Below are 19,121 nucleotides of genomic sequence, written 5' to 3'. Positions count from 1 at the left end.
TGGGGCTCTGGACGAGCAGAGACCCTCTGTGGGGAGTGGGCTGAGCTATGAGGCACAGGCATCTCATCCCCACTGGGGAGTAGGGGGCAGAAATGGGACGTACAGCTGAGATCCTTGCACAAATCCTCGGCTGGGACCAGGCGCCCTGAACTGTTGATAGAAGCTGAACCAGCTCCGATTGATCCCTGGGGCTGCAGCCAGAACAATCTGTGGAGAGAGGAAGCCAAGACACGCAGCACCTGGGACTGGGCCGATGCTTGAGAAGTGGAGCCGGGACATCTTAGGGTGAAAGGTAAGGTCCTAAATTCTGAGCCAAGGATCCCGAGAAGCTGGATGAGATCATCCGAAAGTTCCCTTCCAGGAGGGATGGGTGAGAGTGGAGGGAAAATACAACCCCCTGAAAAATGAGCTCCCAAAAAGAAATTACAAAGCACACGGGGGTGGACTGACCAGTAAGCACAGTACACGCCACCTTGCAGTAAACACAGTACACACGGGCCTAATTGTGTTCACTTACTAACCTGTAGTGCACCGTTTCACATGGGTTTCACCACATCAGGTGCGCACGGGCTTAACTGTATGCTACAGATTAGTAAGTAAACACAATTAAACCCATGCAAAAATATATATATATATATATTTTTTATACCTTGCTTATTGGGTAATCTGTCACGAAAAGCACACAAAATTCAATTCTGTGAGGATAGCCATCCAATCCAGTCAGAGGTGAATTTAAACCCAAGCAAAGAGAAAAAAAAGTTGGAAAAGACTTTAAAAGGAGCGTGTTACGGCCTCTCCCAGACTGAGTCCAGTACAATGAGATGGTGCCTGGCTACCGCCACTGACTGCTGACAGGGATCACTATAGACGTCCTGGACAGAGCTGGAGAAAAATGTAGAACAAAATTCTGACTCAGAAAGAAAGACCAGACTTGCTGGCCTGACGGAGACTGGAGAAACCCTGAGAGTATGGCCCCCAGACACCCTTTCAGCTCAGTAATGAGGCCACTCCTGAGGTTCACCCTTCAGCCCGAGATTGAACAGGCCCACGGAACAAAACAAGACTAAAGGGGCGCACCAGCACTGGGGTGGGGAATGGAAAGTAGGAGGGAACAGGAAAGCTGATAATAGGGAACCCAGGGTTAAGAAGGGAGAGTGTTGACATGTCATGGGATTGTTAACCAGTGTCACACAACAATGTGTATACTAACTGATGAGAAACTAGTTTGTTCTGTAAACCTTCATCTAAAGTTCAATCAAAAAAATAAATAAAAGGAGCGTGTTAAGAATCTTCAAGATGAAAGAAGGAGGGAAAAGCAGTCATCAAACGAGAACAGGGAGTTATGAATCAGAATAGACAGTTCTTTGAGAACAAATAGATATGAAAAGTACCTTTCAAAATAAGTTTCATATAATATACAACAGAGTCAATACAGTTAAAAACCAAAGCTAAATAAGTGGCTTAAAGAGCCACGTGGACACAGCTGAAGGGAGAATTAGTTATTGGTAATACAGAACCAAGGAAACTGCCCAGAAACACATCACACAACAGTAAAGAGGTGGGAAATACGGAAGAGATATTCACGGACCTAGAGGACTGAGAAACTCCCTCAGATACTTAATGGAATTTCCAGGTGGTGTGAAGGTACGTACAGAGAAACAGCATTTTCCGGATTTGTAAGAAGGCCTGAAGTCTTAGATGATGCTGTATGCCAAGACCAAGAAGATAAAGGGAAAAGAACCCACGAAACATCACAGCCTGTGGTGAGAGGCGTTGAGCAGCCCAACACCTAGCACAGTCCACTCTGTGTCTTGCTGCAGTGTGACATTATATAAACTCTACCCATGTGCAAATGGAATAGCCCCCGCCCAGAATTTTGGTTAAATGTTTCTAAAGTTCTTACAGAAGAGTAAAAGCAAGAGAATAGCCAAGAAAACTCTCAAGTAATACTGGGGAATTATGCAATTACTAGACATTAAGGTATTTTCTAAAGGTGATGGCTGAAAGTAGAAAGCTCAAATAGATACAGATACATATATTTGTGTATATGTATTATATATAAAACAAAACCAAATACACTGCCATCAAGTTGAGTCCTAGAACTGCCCCACACGGTTTCCGAGAAGCGGCTGATGGATTCGAACTGCTGACCTTTTGGTTAGCAACCAAGCTCTTAAACACTGCGCCACCAGGGCTCCATGTATATATAAACCTGTTGCTGTCAGGTCAATTCCAACTCATAGAGACCCTGTAGGACAGACTAGAACTGCCCCATAGGGTTTCCAAGGCTGTAATCTTTACGGAAGCAGACTGCCACGTCTTACTCCTGTATAGGCACGTAGGATATAGTAAAAGTGGCATTTCTCAATAGTGAAGAAGGATGAGATACTCGGAGAATGGTGTGAGAACTTAGTTTACTAACAATACAAAGATCGCTACCTTGCTTAAATATATACATATATATATATATTTAATGTGAAAAAAGAGCTGTAAAACCATCAGAAGATATTTGAACAGTCAAATAGTTGGTCAGATAGGCCTTTCTAAGGATGACAACAAAGAAAAAAGATAGATACACTTATGTTAAAATAATTGCTGTGTATAAAACACCCAGTGTCCAACAGCGAGAGTCACGTGACACACAGGGAACGCTGCAGCATCATGTGACAAGGAGTTAACACCCCCGATGCATAAAGAGCTCTTACAACCAACCAGAAGACAGGAACGGCACAAGGAAGAGTTGGCGGAGGAAGAAGAGCATATGGCTAACACACACAGGAAGTCGTTCGAGCTTGTTGGCAACTGGAGAAATGCAAACTCACCCAACAAAGACATCTCCTTTGCGTCTGACATATTTGCAAAAAGTAGAAGTCATATTTGATGGGACCCCACGCATTGCAGGGCCTGGGAAACTGCCTCCTGCATGAACCACAAGTGAGGCACAGCCTTTTGTTTTTGGAGAAGAGAGATGGATTTGGCAAATTTTATCAAAAGCCATAAAAACGTATTTCCTCAGATACAGCAATTCCATTTCTAGAAATTCGTCCTGAAGAACTGACTGAAGCATGAGGAAAGGTTCAGGTACAAGAGGATTCGTTTCAGCGTGGTGTTCAAGAGGGACTCTGAAATGGTCTCAGGGCCCAACAACAGGGCTCCAGGGGCCACACTGCAGTTGGGTACTGTGCTGCCATCCAGTGTGTGGGCGGAGGGCATTTACAGTCCTGAGAAGGTGTCCTCAACCCAGTAACAGGCAGGGCAGGTTATAGAAAGGATGCAGGGGGGCCCCAGCTTAGCAAGAAATGCATGAAGACAACAAAATATGCCTATGTATTATGTATGCCTATATGCACATACATGTACACACACGTGTGGATATGGGCAGGAAAGCTCTGGAAGGATGTACATCTCAGCATTGGCAGAGACAGAATTGTGGGTGATTTTTATTTTGTCCTATTTATCTCCAATGTGCTTATAACAAAAAGTTTCTTACAAAGGAAGGAAAATGGTATGTAATATCTACACATAATAATAATGAGCATTTACGGCATCCGTGTTATAGACCCCACCACTCGTCTGCCAGTTTGTTGTACTGTGGTGGCTTGCATGTTGCTGGAAGCCAGTAAATTTACATTAGTCCTTAAACCAGCCCAAGCCAGATTTGGCCCACCCCACATGCGCAGAAGGGCCAGCTGTGAACACTAATTGACTTCAAAGCAGAAGCGGCAACAGGTGAAATGAATCACAAGGAAAACCAGCATCTGGACCCTATTCCACAGCAAGAGGTCTGACAAGAACCACGTCACCTCCTGTATCCTGGCTGCCTTCTAGAACCTTCCCTCCCCAGTGCGCCTTCACGGTCACCACCTTGCTACCCAAATCACATACAAGCCCTGCTTCCTGGTAGCTCAGGGAGTCAGATCTGAGGAACTTCCTCCAGCTCCTTGCTCTGCCCATTGCAATAAAGTTACTTTCTCTTTCTCAAAGACTGGTGTCTAGATAATCGGCAAGCCTGAACACACCAGACAGGAACCGACCTTTCTGGGTTCAGCAGTATTGGTTTTTCAAAATCAGTAGGCTCCCCCATGGTACACATGTTTCAGCAGAACTTCCAGACTAAGACTAGGAAGAAAGGCCTGGCAATCTACTTCTGAAAACTAGCCTATGTAAACCCTACAGATCACAACAGAACGTTATCTGACGTGCTTGCTTTGGACATGTCATCACAAGGGATCAGTCGCTGGAGGAGGACTTTGTGATTGGTGAAGTAGAGGGCTGGCAAGGCCCCGGGAGGTCCTCGGTGAGACGGACTGGCACAACAACCACGACGATGGAATTGAATGTGCTGTTGATCCTGAGGATGGTGCAGGACTAGGGAACGTTTTGTTCTGTTTATGGGGTCTCTATGAGTTACAGTCAATGGCAGCTATCTATATTACGTTCCAGCTTTCCATCTCATTAATTCTCAAACAGCCCTGTAAGTTAAGTCCTGTCATGTTTCTCAGTGACAGACGGGGAAACTGAGGCTCAGAGAGAGGCAGGGGCTTTCACGAGCCCCCCCCCCCAGACGGAGAGGCGGCTCCAAATGCACATCTCAAGGGATCTTCGAAAGACCCACGTGTGCAGCGAGCAGGGCATCCTCCACAAAGACGTTGAAGCAGAAGGCTTTTTCCCTCTCCCAAGCAATAGCTCCTCACAACTTGGCGGCTTAGTTCATCTGCTCAGGCTGAGCAGGTGTTGGCTGGGCAAGTGAGGAGGCTCACTATCGGGTGGTAGCCTTGTCTTTGGGCTCTGAAGTCTCCACTTGTGGCCTCAGGAGGGCTAGAGCAAGCTCTCCCTGAAGCCAGCACTACAAAACAAAGCAGCACTTCACAGTCCTCCGCCACCCTCTCCCTTCAGCCCACCGCTGAAAGGAAGGTCTAGGATCAGCCTGGGGACCGCTTCCTTTCTGTCCCTCCCATGTTAGATCTTGCTGGGATTCCCTGTCCCCAGTATGGGCAGTGGGGCAGCCATGGGGACACCTCACTATTCCCCGCAGGGAGGAAGGACGTCATTTCTCTTCCTCTGGCAAGGCTGGATGTATCAACAAGATCTTGTATGAATGCACTCTTGGGGGAGCTGGAAAAGAGACGCCACCCAGGGCCCCAGTGTTGGAATACTAAAGCATTCCTTCCAAGTCAGGGGTATGGAAGGCACAGTAATTGCCTTCCTATGGGAGAGGATTTTCCTATGACACCATTTAGGGGCAGTGAGTCTGAAGGCTTTCAGAGAGAGAAGCAAAATTTCCAATTTCTGTCCTTCAGAGGGCTTTCTAAGCAGGACTTTCACTGCCCGGTTTCATCTCGACCTTTATTAAACTTAAGAGACGAGACGGATTCATTTTTCACTTAATTGGCTGCAGGAGTTTCCTCATTAGGGGATGAGCGGTAGGCATTTCTACAACCACACAAACGTAAATTCACCCCGAGACCACGGAATGATCCTCTAATCGGGTGACATCGATCACAAAGTCAGAGAGGCTACACAGGTCACCTGTGCTAATGGCAGATCAAGAACAGCGGGAGTGGGGAGGTCAAGCTGGAGCTGGGATGGGGGTGGGGGAGCTGGGATGGGGGCGGGGGGGCTGGGACGGGGGTGGGGGGGCTGGGGCGGGGGCTGGGGTGGGGGTAGGGGGCTGGGATGGGGGTGGGGGAGCTGGGATGGGGGCGGGGGGGCTGGGACGGGGGTGGGGGGGCTGGGACGGGGCGGGGGCTGGGGTGGGGGTAGGGGGCTGGGATGGGGGTGGGGGAGCAGGGGGCAGCACTCAGCAAAGGGCGCGGGTCACCGCTGTGTGTGAGGGATGTGCCAGGCTCTGTGGTCTCTACAACATGGGTACACAACCACTAGCACCCCCGTCCTCCCTTCCTTCCTTTCCCCTCTTTCCTTCTCTCCTTCCCTCTGTGCTTTTCTTCAAGTTCCAAAGAGCAACTTGATATATTTTTAAGAAAAATAAGTGTCCAACATTATACACACATGGTTAACAGAATCGAAGAAAACCAAACGACATGAGGAAAGCCCCTGCCCACCTCTCCTCACCCCCAATTTCCAAGGTTTCACAGTTTACCTTGAACCCTTTTAGCTGCACCTCCGACAGTTTCCTCCTACGCCTAAATTACGTGCTACACTCATTTCAGGATGCATCAATCTTAGAGATTATCTGTTTACTTCCTTTTATGATGGGTAATGATTTATGTGGTTGATATCAGTCCTCCTTACCTTCCCCAGCATCCCAAATTTGGTTCTCTCTTGATTTTTGTTCAATCAGTAACCAATGTTGACATTAGTAAGACTATGTAAATATTACATAGTGCACTGTGATTGCATTTCTGTATTGTACAGCTTTCATTTCCTTCTGCAGTTTTTCTTTTTCTCGTGTCTTATCTGTTATCCACTGCAAATCTTAATTTTTCCAAATGCTCTATTGGAAACATCTGTCTGTTGTACTGTGGTGGCTCGCGTGTTGCCGTGACATGGGAGCTATGCTACCAATATTTCAAATTCAAGCAGGGTCACCCATGGTGAACAGGTCTCAGCAGAGCTTCCAGACTAAGACAGACTAGGAAGAAAGACCAGGGATCTACATCTAAAAATCAGACCGTGAAGACCCTATGGATCACAATAAAGCATTGTCCTATATAGGCCGGAAGATGAGTCCCCTAGGTTGGAAGGCACTCAAAGTACACAGTGTCTACAGCAATGGACTTGAGCACACCAGTGATAATGAAGACAAACAGGACTGGCCAACATTTCCTTCTGTTGCACATGGGATGCCATGAGTCAGAGGTGACTTGACGACACCTACCACAACCACCATGGAATTTTCTCGAAGTCCTTTCTCTGCTGGATGTTTCTGCTCTTCCTTCTCACTGAGCTCAAGGCTGCTCTGGTCCCAGAGGATGGAGAGATGCCTTCTCTGACTGAGAGAGGGATTGTGATGCAGGGAATGTTTAACAGCTCCTGAAAGGGCTAAGAAGCCAGTCAGGCTCAGGAGGCAGCAGCCTAGGGCAGCACCTGCCCAAGGTGAGAGAAGAGGAGAAATACACCACTCCTCCTGTCCTCTGCCCTGGAGCAGGGTTGGACAGAGCTCCCTAGAGACAGTAAAATTCCCTTTGGATGTCTAGAACAGCCTCACTCCAGGATGTGCAACCTCTATCACTGTGCTTGATATTAAATGGTTCCTCCGCTGAGAACACTGAGGGAGGGGTGCGGGAAATAAGCCTCATCCAAGTCTAGGTCAGAAGAAGACTAGATTGTAAAGAAGGACCAGGTGGTCTACTTCTAAAAAAGAATTAGCCAGTGAAAACCTTATGAATAGCTGTGGAACATTGTCTGATACAGTGCCAGAAGATGAGCCCTTCAGGTTGGAAGGCACTCAGAACCCAACTGGGGAAGAGCTGCCTCCTCAAAGTAGAGTGGACCAAATGACGCGGATGGAGTCAAGCTTTAGGGACCTTCATTTGTTGATGTGGCATGGCTCAAAATGAGAAGAAATAGCTGCAAACATCCATTAATAATTGGAACATGGAATGTGCCAAGTATGAATCTAGGGAAATTGAAAATTATCAAAAATGAAATGGAACACATAAACATCGATATCCTAGGCTTTAGTGAGCTGAAGCGGACTGGTATTGGCCATTTTGAATCAGACAGTCGTATGGTCTACTATCCCGGGAATGACAGCTTGAAGAGGAATGGCATCATGTTTATCTCCAAAAAGAACATTTGAAGATCTATCCTGAAGTCCAGCTCTGTCAGTGATAGGATAATATCCATGTGCCTACGAGGATGACCAATTAATATGGCTGTTATTCAGTTTTATCCACCAACCACTGAGGACAAAAATGAAGAAATTGAAGATTTTCACCAACTTCAGCAGTCTGAAATTGATTGAACATACAATCAGAATGCACTGATAATTACTGATGGTTGGAATTTGAAAGTTAGAAACAAATAAGCAGGATTGGTAGTTGGAAAATATGGCCTTGGTGATAGAAACGATGCCGGAGATTGCATGATACAATTTTCCAGGACAAACGACTTCTTCATTACAAATGCCTTTTTTCAACAATATAAATGGTGACTATACATATGGACCTTACCAGATGGAATACAGAAGAATCAAATCAACTACATCTGTGGAAAGAGATGATAGAAAAGCTCAATATCATCAGTCAGAACAAGGCCAGGGCAGACTGTGGCGGACTGTTGAACTTGCTTATATGCAAGTTCAAGTTGAAGCTGAAGAAAATTAGAAAAAGTTGACGAGAGCTGAAGTACGACCTTGAGTATATCCCACCTGAATTTAGAATCTATCTCAAGAATAGATTTGACATATTGAACACTAATGACCGAAGACCAGATGAGTTCTGGAATGACATTAAGGACATCATATGTGAAGAAAGCAAGAGATCTTTTAAAAGGCAGGAAAGAAAGAAAAGACCAAAATGGATGTCAGAAGAGACTTTGAAAGTTGCTCTTGAACATCAAGTGAACAGAAGAAATGATGAAATAAAAGAGCTGGACAGAAGATTTCAAAGGGCAGCTTGAGAAGACAAAGTATTATAATGACATGTGCAAAGACCTGGAGTTAGAAAAGGAAATGAAAGAGCACGCTCAGCACTTCTCAAGCTGAAAGAACTGAAAAAAGATTCAAGCCTTGAGTTGCAACATTGAAGGATTCTACAGGGAAAGTACTAATTGACGCGGGAAGCATCAAAAGAAGATGGAAGGAATACACAGAGTCACTATACCAAAAAGGACTGGTCAACTTTCAAACATTTCAGGAAGTAGCTTATGATCAGGAACCGATGGTACTGAAGGAAGAGGTCCAAGTTCCTGAAGGCATTGGAGAAAAATAAGACTCCAGGAATTGATGGAATGTCAATTGAGATGTTTCAACAAATGGATGCAGCGCTGGAAGTACTCACTCATCTATGCCAAGAAATTTGGAAAACAGCTACCCGGCCAGCTGACTGGAAGAGATCCATATTTGTGCCTGTTCCCCAAAAAGGTGATCCAACTGAATGCGGAAATTACTGAACAATATCATTAATATCACATGCAAGTAAAATTTTGCTAAGATCATTCAAAAGCAGCTGCAGCCGTACATCGACAGGGAATTGCCAGAAATTCAAGCTGAATTTGGAAGAGGACTTGAAATGAGGGATGTCAGATGGATCCTGGCTGAAAGCAGAGAATACCAGAAAGATGTTTACTTATGTTTTATTGACTATGCAAAGGCATTCGAATGTGCGGATCCTAACAAATTATGGATAACATTGCGAAGAATGGGAATTCCAGAACACTTAATTATGCTCATAAGGAACCCGTACATAGATCAAGAGGCAGTCATTCGAACAGGACAAGGGGAAACTGCATGGTTTAAAGTCAGGAAAGATGTGTGTCAAGGTTGTATCCTTTCCCCATACTTATTCAATCTGTATGTTGAGCAAATAATTCAAGAAGCTGAGCTATATGAAGAAGAATGGGGCATCAGGATTGGAGGAAGACTCATTAACATCCTGCGATATGTAGATGACACAACCTTGCCTGCTGAAAGTGAAGAGGACTTGAAGTACTTACTGATGAAGATCAAAGATTATAGCCTTCAGTGTGGATTACATCTCAACATAAAGAAAAGAAAAATCCTCACAACTGGACCAATAAGCAACATCATGATAAATGGAGAAAAGATTGAAGTTGTCAAGGGTTTCATTTTACTCGGATCCACAATCAACACCCATGGAAATAGCAGTCAAGAAATCAGATGACACATTGTGTTGGGCAAATTTGCTGCAAAAGACCCCTTTAATATGTTAAAAAGCAAAGATATCACCTTGAAGACTAAGGTGAGCCTGACCCAAGCCATGGTATTTTCAATCATCTCATATGCTTGCAAAAGCTAGATGACGAATAAGGAAGACCGAAGAAGAATTGACGCCTTTGAATCGTGTTGGTGAAGAATATTGAATACACCATGGACTGCCAGAAGAATGAACAAATCTGTCTTGGAAGAAGTGCAGCCAGAGTGCTCCTTAGAAGCAAGGAATGTGAAACTACGATTACTACTCACGTACTTTGGACCTGTTGTCAGGAGGGATCAGTCCCTGGAGAAGAACATCATGCTTGATGAAGTAGAGGGTCAGCAAAAAAGAGGAAAGCCCTCAACGAGATGGACTGACACAGTGGCTGCAACAACGGGCTCAAGCATGACAACGATTATGAAGGTGGTGCAGGTCCGGGCAGTGTTTTGTTCTGTTGTGCATAAGGTCGCTATGAGTCAGAACCAACTTGACGGCATCTAACAACAAGTCTAGACCGAGGTTCCTGGTGGCGCATACAGTTTGCACTCGGCTGGAAATGAAGCGTGGGTGATTCGAACCCACCCAATGGTGCCAAGGGAGAAAGGCCTGGCCATCTGCTTCAGAAAGATTACAGCCAAGAAAACCCTGTGGAGCACAGTTCTTCTTTGTAACACATAGGGTTGTCATTAGTCAGAATCGACTCAACGGCACAAGACAACTACAGTTTAAAGCAGGATGGTCAGCGTGGGTTGCCATCCTACAGCATAGGTCTGAGGGGCCACAGTTTTGCTCCTTTCCCACCTCTCGGCCGTGTGGGTCCCAGTGCGTATGGAGACCCTGCTGGAGAACTGTCCCATTAGGCCCACGGTCCCCTTCAGGAGATTCTGCAGGGTATTTATCTGCTTTTGCCTGCCTCCCTGCCTGTAGTCTCCTGTGTTCGCTCCTCTTGCTTGTTTATAATGTACTGTCTTAGTATTTGTTTCTGCATATATACAACTGCACCAGGGAGGGTTGGACTCCACTGTGGGGGTGAAGAGGTACATGAAACACAGAACTGATACTTTTATCTTAGAAGTTCAGGGATGATTCAGAAAGGTTTGGTATTTAATGGTCAAAACATTTAGAGAAGTCGGACATTAAGAGAATCTGTCCAATTAACCTCCTGATTCCATTTAAAATTTGAGGAATTGATTCTAAATTTGTGATTTTAAATTAGACAGTGTTAGAGAATTTCATAATTTGCAAATGATCCTGAAATGCTTAAGAGAATTTGCGATTTGGTGTAAGTTTAATTTATTATCTATACTAGACTTTTTAAAGCACTTGTAGGCTTTTTTGCCATGATATCAGGCATTCGAACTGCTTAAAAAGAAAATATGTTACATTTATAAGTAACATTGAAAAAGGTTCAAGGGAATTTAATTAAAGGTGTAAATGCAACAGGTTGTTTATGGCATTTAATCTGCTCAACGTGAGTTAATCAGAGAGGAGACGATTGTTCTCATTTTATTAGATTTGTGACCATAATAATAGTATTTCTAAGATTCACTTAAAGGCTTAGAACAGATTTTGAAACATGTAACTTTAATAAATTATATATAAATTTTAAAAAACTGGTCTTAAATAATCTTTTCTGTGAATAAACACCCACAGGCAAAAAAGAAAAGGAAATGAAACACTCAAAAACCCCAAACGTTCACATCAACACAGTTTGGCTAGAGAACCCTCCAACTGTTTCATCAGCTCTTCCGCCAACAGGTACTTACTGAGCGCTGACTAAGCCCCAGTCACTGGCTAGCAGTCAGTGAACAGAACGGGCACAGTCCCCACCTTCCCAGAGACAGAAAACCACCACACACAGACACATGTATGTCAGCAGTGCTGCAGAGAACAGTAAAGCTAGTCAGTAACAATGTATCAGCAATGGTTTTCAATTACCAACAAATATATCACACAGGTATCAATAGTAAAAACAGTGTAACAGTGGGCAGGTGGATCTGTATTTTCTGCATAGTTTTTCTGTAAACTTAAAACTGCTCTAAAAAAATAAAGTCTGTAAAAAAAGAAGAACAATAAAGCTGGATAAGGGACTAGAGGGGTGGGAGAAAACCAGTTGCCAGTCAACCCCAACTCACGGTGACCCCATGGTTGTCAGAGTAGAGCTGTGCTCCACAGGGTTTTCTTTTTGTTTTTTAAAAAGCCAGATCTTACAGTAGTCAAAACAGCCTGGTATTGGTACAACAACAGACACATAGACCAATGGAACAGAATTGAGAACCCAGACATAGATCCATCCACGTATGAGCAGCTGATATTTGACAAAGGACCTGTGTCAATTAACTGGGGAAAAGACAGCCTTTTTAACAAATGGTGCTGGCATAACTGGATATCCATTTGCAAAAAAATGAAACAGGACCCATACCTCACACCATGCACAAAAACTAACTCCAAGTGGATCAAAGACCTAAACATAAAGACTAAAACGATAAAGATCATGGAAGAAAAAATTGGGACAACCCTAGGAGCCCTAATACAAGGTATAAACAGAATACAAAACATTACCAAAAATGATGAAGAGAAACCCGATAACTGGGAGCTCCTAAAAATCAAACACCTATGCTCATCTAAAGACTTCACCAAAAGAGTAAAAAGACCACCTACAGATTGGGAAAGAATTTTCAGCTATGACATCTCCGACCAGCGCCTGATCTCTAAAATCTACATGATTCTGTCAAAACTCAACCACAAAAAGACAAACAACCCAATCAAGAAGTGGGCAAAGGATATGAACACACATTTCTCTAAAGAAGATATTCAGGCAGCCAACAGATACATGAGAAAATGCTCTCGATCATTAGCCATTAGAGAAATGCAAATTAAAACTACGATGAGATTCCATCTCACACCAGCAAGGCTGGCATTAATCCAAAAAACACAAAATAATAAATGTTGGAGAGGCTGCGGAGAGATTGGAACTCTCATACACTGCTGGTGGGAATGTAAAATGGTACAACCACTTTGGAAATCCATCTGGCGTTATCTTAAACAGTTAGAAATAGAACTACCATACAACCCAGAAATCCCACTCCTAGGAATATACCCTAGAGATACAAGAGCCTTCATACAAACAGATATATGCACACCCATGTTTATTGCAGCTCTGTTTACAATAGCAAAAAGTTGGAAGCAACCAAGGTGTCCATCAACGGATGAATGGTTAAATAAATTGTGGTATATTCACACAATGGAATACTACGCATCGATAAAGAACAGTGACGAGTCTCTGAAACATTTCATAACATGGAGGAACCTGGAAGGCATTATGCTGAGCGAAATTAGTCAGAGGCAAAAGGACAAATATTGTATAAGACCACTATTATAAGATCTTGAGAAACAGTAAACCTGAGAAGAACACATACTTTTGTGGTTACGAGGGGGGGAGGGAGGGAGGGTGGGAGAGGGTTTTTTTTATTGATTAATCAGTAGATAAGAACTGCTTTAGGTGAAGGGAAAGACAACACTCAATACATGGAAGGTCAGCTCAATTGGACTGGACCAAAAGCAAAGAAGTTTCCGGGATAAAATGAATGCTTCAAAGGTCAGCGGAGCAAGCGCGGGGGTCTGGGGAGCATGGTTTGTGGGGACTTCTAAGTCAATTGGCAAAATAATTCTATTATGAAATCATTCTGCATCCCACTTTGAAATGTGGCGTCTGGGGTCTTAAATGCTAACAAGCAGCCATCTAAGATGCAGCAATTGGTCTCAACCCACCTGGAGCAAAGAAAAATGAAGAACACCAAGCCCACATGACAACTAAGAGCCCAAGAGACAGAAAGGGCCGCATGATCCAGAGACCTACATCATCCTGAGACCAGAAGAACTAGTTGGTGCCCGGCCACAATTGATGACTGCCCTGACAGGGAGCTCAGCAGAGGACCCCTGAGGGAGCAGGAGATCAGTGGGATGCAGACCCCAAATTCTCATAAGAAGACCAAACTTAATGGTTGACTGAGACTAGAGGAATCCCGGCGGCCATGCTCCCCAGACCTTCAGTTGACACAGGACAGGAACCATCCCCGAAGACAACTCATCAGAAATGAAAGGGACTGGTCAGCGGGTGGGAGAGAGATGATGATGAAGAGTGAGCTAATTATATCAGGTGGACACTTGAGATTGTGTTGGCAACTCTTGTCTGGAGGGGGGATGGGAGGATAGAGAGAGAGGGAAGCCGGCAAAATTGTCAAGAAAGGAGAGACTGAAAGGGCTGACTCAAGACGGGGAGAGTAAGTGGGAGTAGGGAGTGAGATGTATGTAAACTTATATGTGACAGACTGATTGGATTTGTAAACGTTCACTTGAAGCTTAATAAAAGTTATTATAAAAAAAAAAAAAAAAAAAGCCAGATCTTTTTATTAGCTTGTTTTGCATGCAAGCTTTTAGGATAAACCTATATTAGTGTCACTTCTAAAGCAGAAAAGGAGTTGTTTTAGGGACAACCTGATTATCTGTTTGTTTATTTTTTGCCAGTTCAACTTTTTGCAGGTGTACAACTTACTGACAGCTGTTATAATCATCAGCTGTGCGGCCCTACCCTTCATCAATGTGATGTTTCTATCATTAGCTCCCCTTCTCCCTCCCTCGCGCCCCTAGTAACCACTAATAAATTTCGTTCTCTATACATTTGCCTTTTCTTGTCCTTTTATATAAGTGAGTTTATATAATATTTGTTCTTTTGTGATTGGTCACTGTGAGCTGGAATTCACTCAGTGGCAGTGGGTTTGTATTTCACTCAGCGTAACGGCTCCCAGCTCCATCCACGTAGCCAGTGTCAAGGCTTCATTTCCCCTGTTGGCTGATCAGGATTGCATTGCATGTCCGTACCACGCTTCGGTTATCCATTCCTCTGCCGACGGGCTTGTTTTCACCTCTTGGCTATTTGAATAGTGCTCCAGGGGACACTGGTGTACAGGCCTCTGAGTCTCAGCTTTCATGTCTTTTGGGTTTATACCTAAAAGTGGAATTGCTGGGTCATATGGTTCTATTTTTAGTTTTTTGAGGAACCACCCCACTGTCTTCCACCACAGCGGTACCATTTTGCATTCCCACCAGCAACAGATAAGGGTTCCAATTTCCTACATCCTTGCTAAGATTTGTTATTTTCTCTTTTTTTTTAATCTTAGCCATTGTATACTATACCATACCACACCCGTTGCTGTCGAGTTGATTCCGACTCATAGCGACCCTACAGGACAGAACAGAACAGAACTGCCCCATAGGGTTTCCAAGGAGTGGCTGGCAATTCTAACTGCCGACCTTTTGGTGAGCAGCCGAGCTGACGCGGTACCTCGTTGTGGCTCTGATTTCATCTCTCTGATGGCTGAGGACACTGAGAGTCTTGTCATGTGTTTGGTGCCCATTTGAAGCTTCACAGGATTTCCAATGGCTGATTTTTTGAAAATAGGTTGCCAGGCCTTTCTTCTGAGGTACCTCTGGGTGGGTTTGAACCGCCTCCTACCTTTTGGTTAGCAGCAGAGCATGTTAATTGCTTGTACCACAAGGGACCCCCCCTGGCCCTAGCTGGTCCTAATTTCTGGCTATGCAGAGGGGAGCCCACTAAGCCAGATGGCTCCCAGAGAACTTGACACAGGACTTGTAAGTGCCTGGCATACCGTAGGTGCCCTGGTGGCACAGTGGTTAAGAGCTCGGCTGTTGACCAAGAGGTTGGCAGTTCAAATCCACCAGCTGCTCCTTGGAAACCCTATGGGACAGCTCTACTCTGTCCTGTAGAATCGCTGTGAGTTGGAATTGACTCGATGGCAATGGGTTTGGCTTTTGGTTTGGCTCATAGTAGGCCATCAGTAGGTATGGCTTTTGGTTCGGCACACAGTAGACCTTCAGTGGGTTTTGCTCGGCGAGGGCTGAGGTCCCGGCTCCGTACCACGTGGTGCACTGAACCAAGTTCCCGGGTGCATGCACGTCCTCGCTCTGGATTTCTGGACAGTTCAGGCTCACCCTGCACGCTTTCCTGCTGGATTCACTGTCCAGCTGTATCTGCATTTTCCTGATCTAAACGAGGAGCTGTGCCTCGAGGAGAAGAGAGCACACATTATAACCTGCTGCCTTCACTGATCTTCCGGCTTCGCCTTTGTGCCTTGGGTTTCCTAGTGACCTCACATGCTGGCGTAGACACAGCCTGCTGGTGGGGGAGGGTCCTGGAGCACCACAGAAAAGCCCCACAGAGGTGGCACCAGCTGTGCTGGGGAGCCCCAGGGGAGGGGTTACTGCGTGCTCTCATGCCGCCCGTGTTCACTAGGCACCTGTGCGTAGCAGAGCTCCTAGTCTCCTGGACTCAGGGAGGGCACAGTCTACTGGGGAGACCAGCGGTGAGCAGACTCGGGCTTCAGGAGGGCCAGTGCCTTAGACTAGACTGTTCCAGATGTTTGCTGTGCTCCAGGGAGTCAGGGTCCATACGTGGAAGTACCGCAGGCTTTGGGGTCAGGAAACCTGGGTCTGAATGCCAGTGCTTCCACTAATGGCTGTGTGGGTGGGACAGTCAGGGACCTCCTGGTGCCTCAGTTTCCTCATTGGTACAGTTGGGGTGGCAATGGGGTCCTTATGCAGGTGAAACAAGACGCCACACTCAGGGCAGTGGCCGCAGGAGTTAGTTATTGTTGCTGTTGTTTTCATGGCCCTGTGCACAGGCCCCAGGGCCACGCACAGACCCCGGGCCACACGCAGACCCCGGGCCACGTGCAGACCCCGGACCACGCGCAGACCCCGGGGTCACGCACAGACCCCGGGCCCCGCACAAACCCCGGGCTGAGCGCAGATCCTGGGGCCGCGCGCAGACCCCGGGCCAAGCACAGACCCTGGGGCCAGCAGGAGAAAAGGAATGTGGGGTAGTACTCAGTCCACTTACCCAGGAGGATGCTGTCGTGGAGGGGTTGTGCCCCCAAAAGATATGTTCACATCCTGACCCTGGTACGAGGAGTGTGACCCTGTTTGGATCTGTGCCTTAGTTTCCACATCTCTGAAATGAGGATAGTAACAGGGCTGACCTCTGGGCCGTCCTGACAGGTGACAGCTGATACGGGCCTGCACATGCAGGTAGATAGTAACAGGGCTGACCTCTGGGCCGTCCTGACGGGTGACAGCTGATATGGGCCTGCACATGCAGGTAGATAGTAACAGGGCTGACCTCTGGGCCGTCCTGACAGGTGACAGCTGATATGGGCCTGCACATGCAGGTAGATAGTAACAGGGCTGACCTGACAGGCCAACGGCTGACACTGAGGTCTCAATCCTGCCACCCCCACGGCAGCTCCCCCCTCAGGAGCACTCACGGGGCATCCAGTGCCCCCTTGGCCTGCCAAGTTCACGCACACATGAGATCCTTCACCTTGTCCCCAAAGCCATCTGAGCCCTAATGCGTGCCTTTGCCTTTTAAGTCGTCACGCAGTCCCACAAGGCAGGCGCTGTCTTGCTCACCACCATATCCCACTACCCAGCACAGCGCTGGGGCGTATAGGTGCTCAGTAAACACAATAAAAAAAGAATGAATCAGCCATCAGTGTCTTTAGGGCTCCATGGCTGGCACAGAGTCCTCCAAGCTAAGCCTCCCACCGTGGAAACCTGGTGGCGGGGCTGTTTTGCTCCACTTTCAGCTAAATCATCGCACTTTCAGAAAATGGACTCAAGAATAATTTTGGCCTCGATTTTCCTTGTGCTATGGCTTTCCACCACAAGGACAGCCCAGAGATGCTCCCAGAAGACGTTCCTCACCTCGGGGCCCTGCTGCCTCCTGCACAGCACTCCCCAGCTAGTTCAGGACCCTGCCTCTCACCTCCCCCTGCCCCAGCCCTGTAACCAGCCCAGCGGTCCTCCCCCGGGTGTACTGGGGGCCTCAGCTCAGCGTCATGGCTAACTGTGAGCTCCTGCCCAGTGATGTTTTACAGACCGGGAAGTCAGTACACAAACTGACCTCCTCTTGCTTTATTTCCTGTGGTGGTTGGGTGGGCAGCTCAGATCTCCACAAGTTCACAGCCCACCCTGCCGCCCCTGAAGAGAGGGGCCAGGACGCCTCTGCAGGCTCCTGTCCACGTGGGTCAGGAGTGGGGTCAGAGGTGACGACATGGGAGTTCTCACGACCCCTCAGGTCAAAGCCACTAGCAGCCTCATCCCAAACACAGCCCATTAGGAAGAGTGGTTAATTCCTGCTCCCGAAGCCATTGCAGCTGAACTGTCTCACTCTCCGGACCCACTCCAGGATCAGCCAGAGGTTCCCCTGGAGACAGCTGTTCACACACTCAGGCAAAACTCACTAAGCCACCCTGCCTGTGGATAACTTACACCTGGTTCCACCAAATAGTCCTTTGTATAATCCACAAAGGTGACGTCCAGAAAATACAATAAACTCACAGAAAAGGCCTGCATTTAGTTATTACATTCAGTGTGTCAGCTGTGTTCCTGTAAAAGTTGCTAACATCGGCTCTCAGTTTGGGGACTGCCTCATCCTTGACAGCTTGCGATCCAGCAACAAGTCCTCCTTAAAGCCATTCTTGTGGGAGGTTGGTGCCACCAAGCCAGGGGCAGCCCCTGGTGCGCCCCCCACCTGGTACGAACCCCATCACAGCCCCACTCACCCGCATGCCCAGCTCAATGTTCTCCCCACCGTACACCTCCATGCCTGGGTCCAGCAGGCCGATGTCCCCGAAATACTCCCGGTCCACCACGAACGAGCAGCCGATCATGGCGGGGGTCCTGGGGGAACAGAGATGGCAGATGAGGACGCAGCAGGCAAAGGGCCCCAAGCACCCTCAGCTTCTCTCCACCGACCCCCATCTCACCCCTCGTGTGGTCGGCCCCAGTCAGTCCCTGTGCCCAGGGACACAAGAGGGGCTGCCTCAGGTGTCCCTCTCCCTCCCTCTGAGCCTGGAAAGTCACTCAGCGTGACCAGAGTGCAAATGCTCGTTGAGTAACTGCCACAGGCGACCAGCGAGCATCAGTTCAGGCAGCTTAGTGTGGGGTTGAAAACACATCAGTGCACCCCATGGGTTGTTGGGTTGAACACCATTCCCCAAGCTTGAGTCACCTGCTTGCCTCCTGCATTGTTTGGTCCTATGTGCTGTATCTGCAGTTGGGGCTGCAGGGGCAGCTGTGTAGGTTGTGCACTGCTCAACTCTGTGGACTCCCATTCACATCAGGCTCTCTGGATGACACCCCTGAAGTTGTGGAGTGCACAGCCTGAGCAACTGTACACAGTGGCCTGCGGAAGTGCTATCA

At 46.8% G+C, this 19,121-nt stretch overlaps 1 protein-coding gene across 1 annotated transcript in view; it reads right to left on the bottom strand.

Annotated features, from left to right (window-relative positions):
- Nucleotides 1–19,121, bottom strand: part of GALNT9 (polypeptide N-acetylgalactosaminyltransferase 9) — a 108,585-nt gene that overhangs the window by 22,673 nt on the left and 66,791 nt on the right. Inside the window, exon 6 of the mRNA XM_064271947.1 lies at nucleotides 18,482–18,599. Within this exon, the coding sequence (XP_064128017.1) occupies nucleotides 18,482–18,599 (118 nt within the window). The remainder of the gene's footprint in view (nucleotides 1–18,481; nucleotides 18,600–19,121) is intronic.

The sequence above is a fragment of the Loxodonta africana genome, chromosome 19 (assembly GCF_030014295.1).
Source record: "Loxodonta africana isolate mLoxAfr1 chromosome 19, mLoxAfr1.hap2, whole genome shotgun sequence".
Classification (NCBI taxonomy): domain Eukaryota; kingdom Metazoa; phylum Chordata; class Mammalia; order Proboscidea; family Elephantidae; genus Loxodonta; species Loxodonta africana.
The sequence above is the reverse complement of the archived record's forward strand: the minus strand, read 5'-3'. Positions and strand labels throughout refer to the sequence as shown.